Source organism: Chaetodon trifascialis, chromosome 2 (genome assembly GCF_039877785.1).
Source record: "Chaetodon trifascialis isolate fChaTrf1 chromosome 2, fChaTrf1.hap1, whole genome shotgun sequence".
Classification (NCBI taxonomy): Eukaryota; Metazoa; Chordata; class Actinopteri; order Chaetodontiformes; family Chaetodontidae; genus Chaetodon; species Chaetodon trifascialis.
In genome coordinates this window covers 2973452-2988806 of record NC_092057.1, presented here as the reverse complement: position 1 = coordinate 2988806, position 15355 = coordinate 2973452, and the positions used below count along the sequence as shown (strand labels likewise).

The window sequence follows — 15355 nt, the reverse complement described above, 5'->3', positions numbered from 1 at the left end:
AACTTGGGTCCTGGCAACCATAGCTTATAATTCAAATGAAGCATCTGCATTCCTTGTGTTTATCCACTCTTTTGTTGAGGCTTTACCCAGTAATTTGTCAACCTTCACTATAAATTATGATATAATTCTTACAGCCATTTTGAAGCGGACGATGGGTATTTTGGTGTTTTAATGTGGAATCCAGAGCAACTGCTGAGGTTTGGCACTGCTGTCTGAGCAGCAGAAGCTTGTCATGGAAACTCCAAGCAGCATCACAGTCACTTCGCTGGAAACAGACAGTCGGAAGCCAAATGCCAAAAGAGCCTGGATGGAAAGATACGTAAATGGATGAGCCGAGGTGAAGGTGCTTGAGGAGAATTTGTTGGGGACAGCTAGATGGGGAGACTATTTGGCCACTCAGGGGATGGAAAGTCTGCCTCTGAGGATTTATTGAGGCAATAAAAGATAAGGTCACTGTGTTGTAGGCTTTAATATTAATGTGCCATTTAATGACCCTCACCATGGAAGAAACTAGGTTATCACTAGTGCTAAGATATAGCTCCAAGCAGTTATTTTGCCATGAAGAAAGTGCTTGTGTGTGTGTAGCTGGACCAGGAGTGGTGCTCCACAGTTCTTCCTCAGTTAAATAATATAATCAAATTTATTTGAAGTAAGCAAGGTGAAAAAATCCCCAGGCTATAGTCTCCTCACTGTGCCTTCTTCTGCCTCCCTGAATTGTTTCACACACAAATTATCTATTAAGCAATATATAATAGAAAAGCCCAATAATGTGAGTCCCTAAATACTTTAAATGGTCGACTGGCTATCTTCTTTCTTGAGTAACTTCTTCCACACACGTTTCTCTGTGTGGGGGGTTTGGGGGCGCCGTCCACCACACTCTCAGTGCTGGCATTGCTTCCCGCCCCCCGGTTCGGACTGCCCAATAGGAACAGCGGGAGCACTCGGCTCCACCAATCAGCGACAACGGATGATAGTGAATAGAAGTTTAGTTTGTGAGTTTGGGATATCGAGGGAGAGATTAACGGAGAGTGTGGGCAAGAAAAGCGGGTATTAGTGGGAAAAGTCGGCTGCATTCAGACTCGTAACCGTCGACTTTTCGCTTTCTCAAAGGACTAAAAACTCAGTAGCTGCTTGAATCAGGCTGAACAAGAGCCCTCTCTCTCCCCCAACTCCGTGTCGAGGAGGGTGGCAGGTGTTCAGTTGAGGGAGACGCATCGCCTCAGTCGGCTCCCCCAAGCCACAACAAGGTGCCAAGACGGAGCAAAACGGCAAAAAACGCCGCTAACCGGGGGCCGAATCTCCCGTGAGTATGAACGGACGACGATGAGACGTTTTTGTGAACTAACCGCCTCTTTCCCGACTGTTTCGGAGGACCGTTGAGGACCGGTTAAAAAGCGAAAGGCTCCAGTGTCGCAGTAGCAGCGGTGAGAGTAACATAACGTTACCGTCTCTGTAACGGCCGTTCCTCAGTTCAAAGCGACCGTTACTTTTTGCCTGCTGCTAGCTAACTAACGGAAAAGACGGCAGAAAAACTCGCAAGTGTAGCCGCGAAACTTGTAACGGCTTTAGGTTTTTGCTAACCTGTTGTGTCCTTTTTCCGTGTAATCCGAGACGCGGCGCATTACGGCAGGTTAGCCTATCTGGTATCCGAGGAGAGAGTCCTGCTCTGGGTGAGCGGGGGAGAATTTCGACCCGCGACCACTCGGGTTAACAGTTAATTAGGCTGTTTAACTTCAGATAACGGACTGCAGCTTCTCCATCACCGCACTCGAAGCGGTCCGTCCGGTTTGTTTGAAGTCAGAAAGCAGGAGTGTTCACGGAATCAATTACTGAATTGATTTTTAGAGCGCGCGCGCGCACACACACACACACATACACACACACAACGGCAAAGCATGGATTGATAATTTACGCCTTTTACTGCCTCTTCATTAATACGACCACTGCCTAAACAACTAAATGATCCGCGGGACAAATCCCCGATGAAGACATCAAAACAAGCGCGGATTTGAGGTCGATAGCGGAGAATAAGCCGATCAGTCTAAAACACACTCAAATGTATTAATTCCTTGCTCGGATCAATCCAAATGAAAATGAGGTATCGCAGGACGCAGAGACACGCGGAGTCCGTCACAGCAGACAGAGACAACCTTGCTGTTACGCCGTGAAGCCAGACTAGTGAGGGAAAGTCTCTGGTGGTGAGCCGACCCCCCTCCTCGTTCTCCTGCCGAGTTTTGGACATCGGAGTCGGGAAGTCAGAGCGGGGGACCCTGTCGACGGGGACAGCGGCGAACTCCCGGAGCTCGGATCTTCGCCTCAGCGGGAAAGCGCGGAGGTGCCATCGCCGATTCCCGCTCCTCTCTGCTCGGACTTCTTCCCATTCGTGCGCAGAGCAGAGTTGCAGCAGTAAAGCACAAGCGGACACGGGCACCGTCGGTCCTCTCTCTCCCGCATGATGAAACCGGGAATTTGCTGCTCTGAGGGGTCCCCGGAGCGCGTGGAGGGATCTGCATCAGCAGGGAGCCAGCTGAAGATGAAGGGGACGGGGGCGACCCGGAGTGGGAGCCGGTGTCTGCCGCTTTTTCTTCTGCTCCTTCTCAGCAGCAGCTGCCACATGTTGCACGGCCAAGGTAAGAGCTTTACTCCCGGGAGCACTGGGTTCAAATGTCAGGATGGACTGAACAATATTGTTTTATTTTTCTATATGTTATAAGTACAGCATGTAACGTTAGATCAATTCATAGCCTACATCAGGTGTTTAAAGGCTGTGTGTGGGTAAGTGCATCATGTGAAAATACTTAATATTGACTCATTTGTCACTAAAACAATGGTGAACGAGGGAAAAGTGAGACAACGACTCCTAAACTGGAAACAAGGGTGTGATTTATTAGACCAAGTGTGGCATTTGCTTATTAGTTGGGATGTGTCTGTGTTCCTGTGGGAGGGGAATGGGGGGGGGGTGTTTTTCATTAGGCCAGTAGTAATGTTTTTTTTGTAAATGAAGTCACACTGTCTCTCTGCGTGAGAGAGACAGATAAGGGGGATGTGTAAATTATTGTTATTGTTATGATGATGCATAGATTGTAGGATTAAGGTATTGAGGATGTGTTTCAGGGGGATGTTACAGTTTCCAAGCATCAATAATCCCCCTCTTAGTCAATGACCTGCTTAACTACAGCTCTTGATTTGGCACAAATGCACGCACACATAGACACATGCAACCGCCTGTAGTGTATTAATTTAAGTTGCATCCTATCAGTCCAGTGTTGACCCTGTTGTGGTCGCATGGGTCCAGATTTGTGTGTGACTTGTGGTTGCAGAAGGCTGCTGTGTGGAGTAATTGTTGAATACAGCAACCGGAAAGAAGACAGATATGATGAGATATCGATTCATGACCAGAACTGCTGGGAAAATTGTGTGTTGCCATGTTACATGCATTTATGGGCTTTTTTTTCCCCCTTTCGTAGTTACAGAGATGATAATGGAGAGAAACTGGATATTTGTGTGTTCCTCTGTGTGTGTGTGTGTGTGTGTGTGTCTATGGATGTGTGCATGTACCTCACAAGATCATGTCAGAGTGGCAAAACAAAAGCACACTAAAGGTCAGGCTGGTGTCGGCTCACAGTTCTCTCTGGGTCACAGATGGTGCGGTGGGCTGGATGTAAGGCTGAGACTTGGGGTTATGTGGAGGAGGGGGTCTTAGGAATGCCTGTGCGTGTGTGTGTGTGTGTGTGTGTGTGTTAGAGGTGGGGGGTGAGCTATTTGTGAATGCGCAGAACATGCAGGCTGTTCAAGTGCAGGAAAGTGCCTGCGTGAGTGTGAAAGAGAGCACAGGTAGAGGAGGAGTGAGGAGGGAGAAAGAGTCAGGAGGAGGGAGGCAGTGTGGTGAAGAGGAGAAGGAGGTGGTGAGAGAAGGAGCAGAGCGGGGAGAGGGGAGTGGCAGGGAAAGGGGGCGAAAATAAAAGATGGAGTGGAGGGGTAGAGGGAATGCGGCGCACCGTGCTTGTCACTCAGGAAGCTGAGCCTGCAGTTCAATCGATGATGATGGTATGACAACACCTCTGTGTGTGTCAAAAGTTGCTCTCCACTCGCTCCCCCCCCCCACCCCCCACCCCCCCCAGTTGTCACACTCTCCCTCTTCCTCCCTCCCTCCAGGGTGTTGAGGAGGAGGTGGGAGACGGAGGGATGGTGCTGGCTGCAGAGTCAGCTCCTTCCGTTCTCCCTGTAATGTCAAGGTCTCAAGCGCCCAAGTTAGCATACACCCCATTCCCCACCCTCACACCCACCAACCCCTTCCAGCTGTCTTGGCTCGAGGGGGCGGGGTATGCTGCTGCAAAATGTCTGTACCTCAGGGTGGCTGGCACTTGTGTTTGCATGTATGTGTGTCGGGGATAGGGGGTGAATTGGAAATCAGTGAAACAGATATGGGATGGGGGTGGTGGCGGGGAGTGGGGCTATTGATTTGATAAGCTGTGCCAGACGGTCAATCGAAGGCTGTAGATTTTCCAGGTTGCGATCCCTCTATCCCCAGCATTTATCAGGACGTTTTATTTTAGGAGGAAAAGGATGAAATTCATGAGCCAAGGTTGATCCTCCTGATCTCTCCCAACCTCTCCCTCCCTCCTCCCTCCTCCCTCCTCCCTCCTCCCTCCTCCCCCTCTGTCCCTCTCCCTCCGTCGCTCTCTTTCTCTCAGTCAATCGATGCCCACACCCCTCCCCATAAATGTGAGGCTTTATATGAGCCAACTCTCGTCTGTGGGAGCACATTTAAATAAGCTCATCGATCTTTCATTTTAGAGTTTAAGTGACGGCAGCATTTTACTGTCCCCCCCTCCACCCCCCCAACGCTTTCCTCCACCTCTCATCTGCTCACCTCTCCACCCTCCCTTCTTTATTCATAAGTTATCCCTCAGCCCCCAACTGCCTGCCTGTCACTGAGTGGGTTCTGCTCCACAGCTGTTTGACTGATTCGCATTTCCAGCATGGATACAGACAGAGCCTGGATCCTAGACTTTATATTCTGACTGAAGTCAAGGATGGGTCACGTTCAGTGTGTTTCAAAATGTAAATCATATTCTATATTGCTAACAGACAGCGTCGAGACTGCTGAAAACAGCCTTTTTGCAGCCGTGCATTTTGGAGATCTTCAACATGATTTTCAAATCAGAGAGGACTATGTAATGTAAAACATGAAAATGTTCAAAGTCAGAAGGGGTTCACACAACAACAGCTATATGCACCATTAGGTTTATAATATTTGGAGATTGATTTTTTCCCAGTTGCTATTGTGGATAATGATAATGGTCCACAAGTAGCCAAAGTGCAATGAAAAAAATACTGCTGGTCGTCATTATTGCTAACCTTGCCCAAGGTAATTGCATTAAAATGTGGCTCAAGCATCCCAGCTGCTAAACCGTCGCACTTGTTTCTAGTCTAAAAAATAAATAGTAGGTCACAAATTTTAGAGCTCCTGCTAAAGTTTAGCTTCTTACCATAAATTTGCAAGTTTTCTTCTGCCTCAACTAGGCCAATCAAAGACTTGCATCATCACACTGACCCACTTAGTGGGTCCATCAGTGTGATTAGGTTTGATATGACACATGTCATTGGCTCAACTGAGCCAGAGCTTGATCCTGATTGGACCACTGGGCATGCTGAAGTGAATTGAGGTCACAGATAGGACATTCGGATGGTGGGCTGTGGGCTGGGAGAGTTCTGAGTGTGATGTCAAAACCCAAATCAAATAGACTAGCATGCAGTTTTACAAATGTGCACACACCCACACACATGCATACACACAAAGTCCTTCTCTCTCATCAGTGTCAAACAGTTAAAGCGGATGTGGAAATTTGCTTAACCATGTTGTAATGAGGAGAGGGTAAATTAGGAGCCTCATCTAACTAATTATCATCGTCCACACTGCACAACCTCACCATGGATTTTCCACCTTTCTCTGACACTCTTACGAATCTTACGTCAGTTTTAAGCTTTTATTATCTTCCACTGGTAGTTGCAGCTTAGAATAATAATATTTTAAGAGGCAGTTTGTGCTAGAGAAGTCTCTGGTGGTGACCAGAGAAGTTATAGCTCTCTCTGTTACTTCATCATGCAACCTTTTGGATTTTGAGCTATTTTAAACTGTAAAGTTACTGTTTATATGTTCTTTCTTTGCCCACAGACATCAAATTTAATAACACATTCAAGTAGTTGGAATTTTGGAGGCCTCAGCACAGACTCGGGTGTCTGATGGATTGTGTGCGTGTGCATATGTATTAGAGAATGGAGGAGAAGACACTGTGTATGTATGTGTGTGTTGGAGTGTGCGATAGACGTCAGGTTAGTCAGGTCTAAGAGGAAGTGAGGTCCTTGGTCGACTCCCTTATTTCCTGTCTGTCAGGAGGAACAAATCACCACATTTCCACAGCTGCCTGACAGTTTACGGCGGCTGTGTGTGTTTGAGAGGGACAGACTTTGTGTGTGTCTACCTGTCTACGTGTGCACACCTGATACGTGTCAGAGATTTTAGTCTGACAGGACTGCAGACTACATACTGTGTGTGTGTGTGTGTGTGTGTGTGTGTGTGTGTGTGTGTGTGTGTGTCAGATTGATGCTAACCCTCCATCAGTCCTAAGTGTTTTCTTCTCATAGTAGAAGTGGCAGATATAGAGAAGCAGCCAGAGTCTCCTAATGGAAAGTAATCATCTGTGTGTGTGTGTGTGTGTGTGTGTGTGTGTGTGTGTGTGTGTGTGTGTGTGTGTGTGTACAAAGAAGAAACCAGCAGGTGCATCTATCCTATCGTCTTATGCTCACCAACACATTGCAGGAGCTCATACGACTTCCTCCGTGAGCTTGTACGTTGTGTCGGTGAGATCATTAAGAGGTCAGCTGAGTCATGTTTCCCTCTCCAGCAGTGTTATTATGGCTGTGGTCAGTTCAAGGCATGTTAAGTATCATATTAAAGCATAGGTACATTTGCCAAAAGCTTTGTGTGTGTATGAAGTGTGTATGCATGTGTGTGCTCCTGTCCAGTCAGAATGGTTTGCTATCTTTGTGAAAAGATGCATTTTATAGGGTTTTCCTCAAAAACATCCTTCAGAGCTTTGAAATATGAGCCAAGTGGGATACATTCTGGGCTCTCTCTGCCTCCCCCTCTGTCTTGCTTCTTTTTGCTCTTCAGTTTTTTGTGTTTGTTCTATCAGTATTGCTCCTCTTCTTTTTGGTTTCTCTGTCTTTGTTCCCTCGTTGTCTGCCCATAAGGGACTAAAGAAGCCATTGCTGCAGGCCACACAGGTGGAATGGAGGCTGCTTTGCTGTTTAGGCCTTGGTATTTATTATGTAAGATAGGGGGACGAGGTTGCTATTGATCCGCTGTGTGTACGTGCGTGAGCAGCGAGGGTGGGGTATAGTACAAAAGCTTATCTTGTACTTTTCAAGATGGTTCTGCAGCGAGACATCCAAATAAAGCAAAACGCTTGCAAAACATGAACTCTATTGATTGATTGAACTGCAAGACACCACAAAGCAGAAAGACTGACAGATATTGAAACTGGCAGACAAATAGAAAGATAGGTGAATGTGCACACACACACACACACACACACACACACACACACACACACACACACACACACACACACACACCCTCACAACTTTTGTTTGTTGACTAAAGGGTTGGAAAAGTTTCAATTCATGATCTTGGCTCATAGTGGCTTATTAAAATAGTGTGTGAGACAGAATTTGGTAGCCACCTATTATTAGGTTCAGTCTTGTGTACAATCCTCTTAGACATGCATGCCTAATATTCATGGTGTTATTTGTATTTAGATCTGAAACACTTTTAACAAAAAGTTAATCAGCAACTATTTTGATAATTGTTTGAGTCATTTCTCAAACAAAAGCCCAAACATTCTCTCATTCTAGCTTCTTAAATATGAAGCTCTTCTCTCTGTAATATACATGTACATTGTATGGCTGTTTTTTCTGACATGGACTGAACATTTAAGCACTTAACCAAGAAAATGACTGGCAGATATGAATTGGCAATAATGAAAAAAATAATAGTTACAGCTCTATTTATTCTTCATTGTTTAAAGATACAGGTAACTCTATACAGTTGTTACAATTACAATTGTTCTTAATTTTGTATTAGCTTTATTTTCTCACAGTGCACAATAACATAATCTACCAGCGATGCTTTTGTTATATCAGTTCCCCCAAAAAGTCTGAAGTCTACTAAGCCCTTGTATTATGCCTGAGCAGTCACACACTTGTGTACGCAACATTCACCCATCTGACCAAAAACAGAGTGCAAATGGAGGAACAGGCGGCACTGAACAGATTCAGTGAAGTATAAAGAAGAAGCAAATCAATACATTCATTGTAAGAAAGAAATATCCCTGTCCTGTTCTGAACCTACCTGAAAATAATCTTTTATTTTGTCATGTGGAATATCTGACATTTGGTTTCAAGTAAAATACTTACACACACCTTGATTTGTTGAATCAAACAAATGGTGACTTCCATTTGTTGTTTGAATTAGCTAAATAAGGATCTTACTCAGTCCTGAAGAGGCAAAACAAGACTTTCTAGCTGTTGCTGTACAAATTATTGCTGGTCAGACCCAAATTTAATAATAAGACCTCTAGCTATTGTGAAAGCATAATGGCCACAGGGAGTTGAAAAAAAAAGTTATTTTCACTGTCAACGAGTGACCGTGTGCTCCCACATACTGCAGGTAATTAGTGATCTGCTACATTTACACCTTCAAGGGAATTACTAAAGAAATTATTGAATATTTCAATATTCTGGCAAATTTTTCAAACATAATCCACTGATCTAAATGAGCAAATGCTACGTTAAATTGCTAGTAAATTGGTAACAACAGTAATACTTAAAGTGGCTATAATCAATATTTTTGTCATCACAATGTATGTATCTGAAAACAATGTGACAGTGTAAAAGGAATCAGATGTAGTGATGAACTTTCCTTCGACTCTGCAGCCCCTTGGCTTTGCAGAGCTTCATAGTGTTTCAGCTTATTGTTTCGCTTTCCACCTGCAACTTAAGTTTGCCACCAGTTTCGTAGTGGTGTTTTCTGCAGCAGTAGGCAGCTGTTTTCAGTGGAAAAGCTCTAAGAGCTCACTGAACCAACCTGCTCAGCATCAAACAGTAGACAGACACATTAGTGACTAGCTGGTGAACAAAGTGAAGCATTTCGCAGCTAAAGGGCCAGACATTTCCCTCTGGGGTTGGTAGAAAACAGAGCTGTTCCCCAGGTTGCTAGAAACACAACTCTAAATGAATGACAGTGTTGCTTTCTGACTGCTGGGTCATGTGTAAGTAAGCTGCTGTTTCGAGCAACAAGTTTGCCTTATCAACTTAAAATGTGATGATGTATCAATGCTGTGTTCATAACTTGTTTCCACTGCCCCCAAGTGGCCAGAAAGCTCAGTAGTTACAGGTTTAAGCTTCAAAACACATTCCCAGTTAACTCACTGGTGAAATTAACAGATTCATTAGTTTAAGATAAACAAACTTCAAAAAGTGTATTATGAATTAAATTCAGCCTCTCTCTTTTCCTTTGGGAAATGGCTATAATGTCAGTGCAGCTTGTCTGTATGTTGTCAGGTCACCTTGTCATGCTTTATCACAAATATTTCCCCTGATACTGAGTCAAACAGATTGTTTTTTTTTCTAAGTAATACAACTGCTCTGCACAATTGGGTTACTTTACACCAGTGGTCCTCAGACTTTTTATGTCAAGGCCCCTTCAGCTGAAAAAAAGTTCACATCCCCAACCTCACAGTGTTTATCAGTCATTAACAATGACGGGGAAGTGGCTAATAAAAAAGGATCCTAGTTGAATTTTAGTGAAATTCCTGACAGCATCAGTAAACTCTAGCTTGTTTATTTTCCCTACATGAATCATTTTCATTCAACTTAGTTATACTCCTTATATATACTGGGGGACCCATCCCCCAGTTTGAGAACCACTGCTTTACACCTATATTAAAATAGGTAAAACAAGTCCAGGCTCTAAAACATACGGCTGGCAACTGAATAATGTTGCATTAAAGAAATATAGGACATATTACTTTATATACTATATACTGTCATACACCTTTGCAAACTGTGGACTGTAATATTAGCTCAACCAACAAACACTGAACATTATCAACTTAACAAAGATGGCATTTATAGCATGGCTGTCGTACCTAATATGTATCATGCATACACAAATATGCATGTGTATATTCAAAAGTTAATCCCTACATTAATATAATGTGCAAATTCTATGGAAAGAGAGGCGTCCACAACCTTGACCAGTAATCCTTTCTTCATTTTCTGAATTGGCTGCCTGTAATCTCGTGTGGAATTTCATTATGGCTGACACTTAAAGGTATTTTCTTCTTCCAGCATCTGATAAAAAGACAAGAAAAAGAAGGAAATGTAAAGCACAAGACAAAAAATAAACCACAATCACAAAACACCTTGTCAGATATGAAGGGGGTGTCGGGTATGTATATTTAAAAATGTCAAAAAAAAACCAACCCCTCACTCAGTGACATAACAGATACTTGTTCATGAAAATATTTTTTATCTCGTATCACTGCTTCGTTCTCTGTTTTTGTGATGAATAGTAATGTCTGTTCCTGAGTATTTTCAGTGTTTTCAAATAATCTGCAGCCAGAGGAAGATGAGACAAGAACTAATAAATGAAACCAAGAGCCACTGTGACAGTTACATCATATGCAGTACATTTCATTGGGCTTAATGGTATTAAGAACTTTGAACTCAGTGATAGCAGTAAGTAGTGCAAAGTTGTATACAGCTCTGAAAAGGACCACAGTCAACTGCATGAGGATTAATCTCTAAAGCAATAGTCACATAGATGTTTATTTGTGAAACTTACTTTGCCCTAAATACTGCAGGTTGTGTACTTTACAATATATTCCTTGGTTATATTAAATATGATCCTGTGACACATTTATCACTGTGTTTCTCAACCCCCCCCCCCCCCCCCAAAAAAAAACAACCTCCAAGCCATTCTTTCCTTCCTCCCCAAGGTCATGCTTTCAAGGACTGCTTAGTATAGTAAGATAGAACGAGCAGATTGTAACAGAAATACCTCTCGCACACTTTCAGATAATTACTTAGTAAATGTGTTTGTGTACAGGTATTGTACATCTTTGAGTTTTTATGTTAAGAAAATCTTTAATTTAGTGCTGTCCTCGTTCTGCAGTCGAACTCTTGCTCCTCCGATCCCTCACCCTCTAACTGTGCTTGTGCTATAGCCTCATATGAAAGTGTGCTGCTTTTGAACAAAAATCATTTTCAAAAGACTTCAGGGAAAGGCTTTCACAGTGTCTTTTCTTTTTTGCATAAACTGCTTGCCACAACCGCCTGAAACAGGAAAATCCGGTTAAGAACAAGCAACGCCAAGCTGTTGTGATCATGTAGTGGTTTTGCTGCTGATGAGCTGCTGGGTGGATCTGATACTGTGAACAGTTTTCAAGAAACGTCTTCAACATCAGGAATCAACACCAAATCCTTAAATGAAACTGAATATATACACTTATCGTCAGTAAGTCTTGTACATTATTCATTTATTGGGAGCACATATTGTAATTCAGATTCCACACACTGGAGGGTACAAATAAGAAAAGGATTTTGTTATGTAATTAGCATTTCTGCAGCCAGTGACAGCCGGTGATATTGCAGTCATGATAGTCGTGCACACTGTGCCTGGTCAAATCCGAAACATAACTGTTTCCTTTTGTAGTTAGCGAACACTGTGCAGGATTATGCTTGTAAACTTATTGATACTCACACCGTACTGCTTTCTTTAAAGGCACAATAGCCAGTTCAAGCCAGTTCATCCCAAATTGGCCATATGGTAGAAGGGTGTTATGGCTACACCCTGGGGCATGCATGGCACTGGCCATTTGGTCATGGTTTAATTCCTGCCCTGCTGTTTGTATGAAGATATAATAGGGATGTAAGGATTTATTGTATCTCGCGATATTGTGATAAAAATATGGCTCGATGCCGTCTTGGGGCTGTGACTGCTATCTACTGTGATGACACATCTTTATTTACTGTCGACTTGTTGAATATTGTATTGTTTTTGTTTGCAATCCTAGTAGCCAGGAACAGTCTGTCGTCCTTTGCGTGCAAGCCAAGCACTGCTAAAAGTAAACCCAACGAGAAAATGATGCATGAACGTGGCGATAATGAAAAAGAGACTGAGGATGCCTCATTGACCTTTAGGGCTGATCTGTGGCAGTATTTCAGCTTTCCCGTTTCAGGAACTGACAATGGTGAAAAGGAAACAAATGCAAAACAACTTTCAAATAGATGGACGACATGACATAACAACATGAGCAGCCATTTGGCACATCGCCACCCAGAAAAGCTCAAATCACAACATACTGGGATACTATGAGTGGTTGACAGCGATGGATTTCATGTTCATGTAAACACGCTGGAGCCTAAATATACAATTACATCAAGGCCGCACTTAAGTTGCACAGTGATACCAGCTCTGTGCCAAGAGACAAAAGCTTAAGTGACACAGAGCCTCAAAGAAGCAGAGTGCATCTCAATAACCACAGATGAGTGGACTTCACGAGCTACTCACAGCTGTATTACAGTCACAGCTCATGTTATGACCAGCCAATGGGAAATGAAGGGTTTTATCCGACAGACGCGGCCTCTTTTCCAATCACACACTGGACTTAAGATAGCTACATAGAGGTTTTGAAATCTGCTGTGATGGAGAAGGAGCTTGAGATGAAGAATAACAGCAATCATCACGATGTTGCTGTCGTTACAGACAACGCACAAAATTTGGACGTAGCAGATTTAAATGGACCTGCACGTAGTGTTTTACACTCATGTTAAATCTTGCTTCACACGTGGGTTTGAACATAGGCCGCGTGGTCGAGTGAGGCGTGTAGCAGTGTTTCACATCACAGTTAAGCTGCAGCAGCTGTGCTGACCACCAAACAGAGACTGCTAAACTGGCCAGTACATAATTGATCCTGGATGTGGTCACCCCAAGGACAGACTTTAAACTTTAAATTAACTTTAAATAGTTTTATAAAAGGACTGCTGCATGGTGTTTGCTTTAAATTTGTACATGGTTCAAACATTAATTCATGCAACACATTTCCTATCGTGATATCGAGGTATTATCGATATTATTACCATGAGTTTTTAATATTGTTACACCCCTAAGAAAAAATAATTTCTTATTAATTTATTTATTTGCATGCATTTCACATGCACAGATATTTTGACAGTTTCTGTGAATATGTTGTAACATTTTACCTACACATCACAGTCCAGCACAGGAGTACTGATTCAGATTAAGATGTTTTAAAATTAGGATTTATGGAGTCCCAAGAGGTAGCAGCATTTTCGACACTGGCAGTCACAAATGTCAGGTTTCTGTGACATACACAAGCCAATCTAGGAACAGATTCCTATTTACAGCAACAACTGATGGAAACAAAATTGCAGGTCGGTGGCTGGAGATACATCAGAGAGATGCACTCACACACTCTCTCTGCTAACACCTGGGAGATGCCTTTAAAACCCTGGTCTTGTACTGCCAGTCATTTAGTGGCAGCACTAGATTAGTAGAAGGCTCAGGAGCAGTCTCACAGCGGGGTGAAGAAAGTGACTCCCTTTCATTTCATTTAGACTGTTTCAGTCAGTATTTGGATTCAGACTGACAACCTTTAAGTGGATCATACCCCAAGCTGTCCCTCATTGTGTCTCTGCTTCCTGTTTCTGCTCACCTTCAGTGTGGCTGTAGTCATTTTTACTGCAGAGTGTGGCGTGATATGAAGATTATTCAGTGGAGGAACATGAAATGTGCCCCCCCCCGCACGCTCCCTGTGCCAAACGCACCTGGCTGAGGCTCTTTATTTGTTTGTCTATGTTCTCATTGTGGCGAGGCCATCAAGCTATTTGAATGGGATCTTTGCATAGTGAATCGCCAGTCACGGAATATTACCGAGGTCAGGCGGGAGCACACATCATTGTGTGCGTATTGCAGCAGCATGATTTACTTGAACAGTACAAGGGCTTTACCCTGCTGCAGGTGTGTTCTCAGCTTGATGCGTTTGATCTGCCACAGGTGTTTGAGAGGGTCTGTTTTTGTGTGTGTTTGTGGGTGTGTGAGCACGCACGTGTGTGTTTTTGCACACTTAACTGCTTATGTTTGGTTTATGCTATAGGCTTAGAGCAAAAGAGACCCTTTTTGATCTCATCCAGGAATAGGCAGGAAGGACTGTACCGTGTGTGTGTGTGTGTGTGTGTGTGTGTGTGTGTGTGTGTGTGTGTGTGTGTGTGTGTGAGAGACAGAGAGAGAGAGAGTGTTTGAGTGTCTGGCCAGAGGTTTTTAGTTTAGTCCTTTGATCCGAGCTAGAGGTGGGCATACCTCTATGAGGAGCCAGCCAGCAGTATGGAGGCTTGGCTTGTGTTATACAAGGGTGTGTGTGTGTGTGTGTGTGTGTGTGTGTGTGTCACAGACAGACAGAGACAGAGACAGAGTGAGTGCATATGGCAGGAGTTTATGGCCAGAATCAAAAATTGGTGGCTTGTGTTTGTAATGCATGTATATGTGCATGAGTGTGCAGCACACGGCTAAGGACCTGCTGTCTGCCACGTTCGTGTCTGTCTCATCAGTAATACGATATACTAACTCTCCTGAGTTTCCAGACTGATGGACACTTTCTGGCTCTGCCTTTTACAGTGCTTGTTATCTAAAATGGCTTGAGGAACATAATGAGTGTTTTGAATGGTTAAGTGATCAACGTATAAAGGAAAAAAGAAAAATTCACTGAAATGATGGCTTCTAGAAGTAGCCACTTAAACAGCGCCAAATCACTTTTCTTTCCATTTTCTGTAAATACACTATGTGATAATGTCTCCCTGTCACACACACACACACACACACACACACACACACACACACACACACACACACACACACACACACACACACACACACACACACACACACACACACACACACACAGACTGTAGTGTAAAACGGCATATAGCTTATTTATATAGGGGCACATTGATTGAGAATTGACTCCTTTCAGTCTTATTTGATCACCACCCCAGTCAGATCCGGTCAGTTTTTGCCTGGTGGTGCTGCGGTTGTAGCTGTAAATGTAGTAACCCACTGCGTTCATTTGCTGGAGGTCCATGCAGATATGAGAGGCTTTCTGCTGCTAAAATGAAATATGGCTTTAGTGCTGGCAGAGGACTGAAGTTGTGCACACCGTCAGCTATATGACCTGACTTATAATCAGTAATCATATTTGAACAAACCATC

The 15355-nt window shown here is 43.5% G+C and overlaps 1 protein-coding gene across 1 annotated transcript in view; it reads left to right on the top strand.

Moving 5' to 3' along the window:
- The first annotated feature begins 1011 nt into the window (after window positions 1–1011).
- The window catches only part of sdk1b (sidekick cell adhesion molecule 1b), a 234843-nt gene continuing 220499 nt past the window's right edge, over window positions 1012–15355 (top strand). The window contains exon 1 of the mRNA XM_070981407.1: window positions 1012–2630. Coding sequence (XP_070837508.1) covers window positions 2453–2630 — 178 coding nt within the window. The 5' untranslated portion in view covers window positions 1012–2452. The remainder of the gene's footprint in view (window positions 2631–15355) is intronic.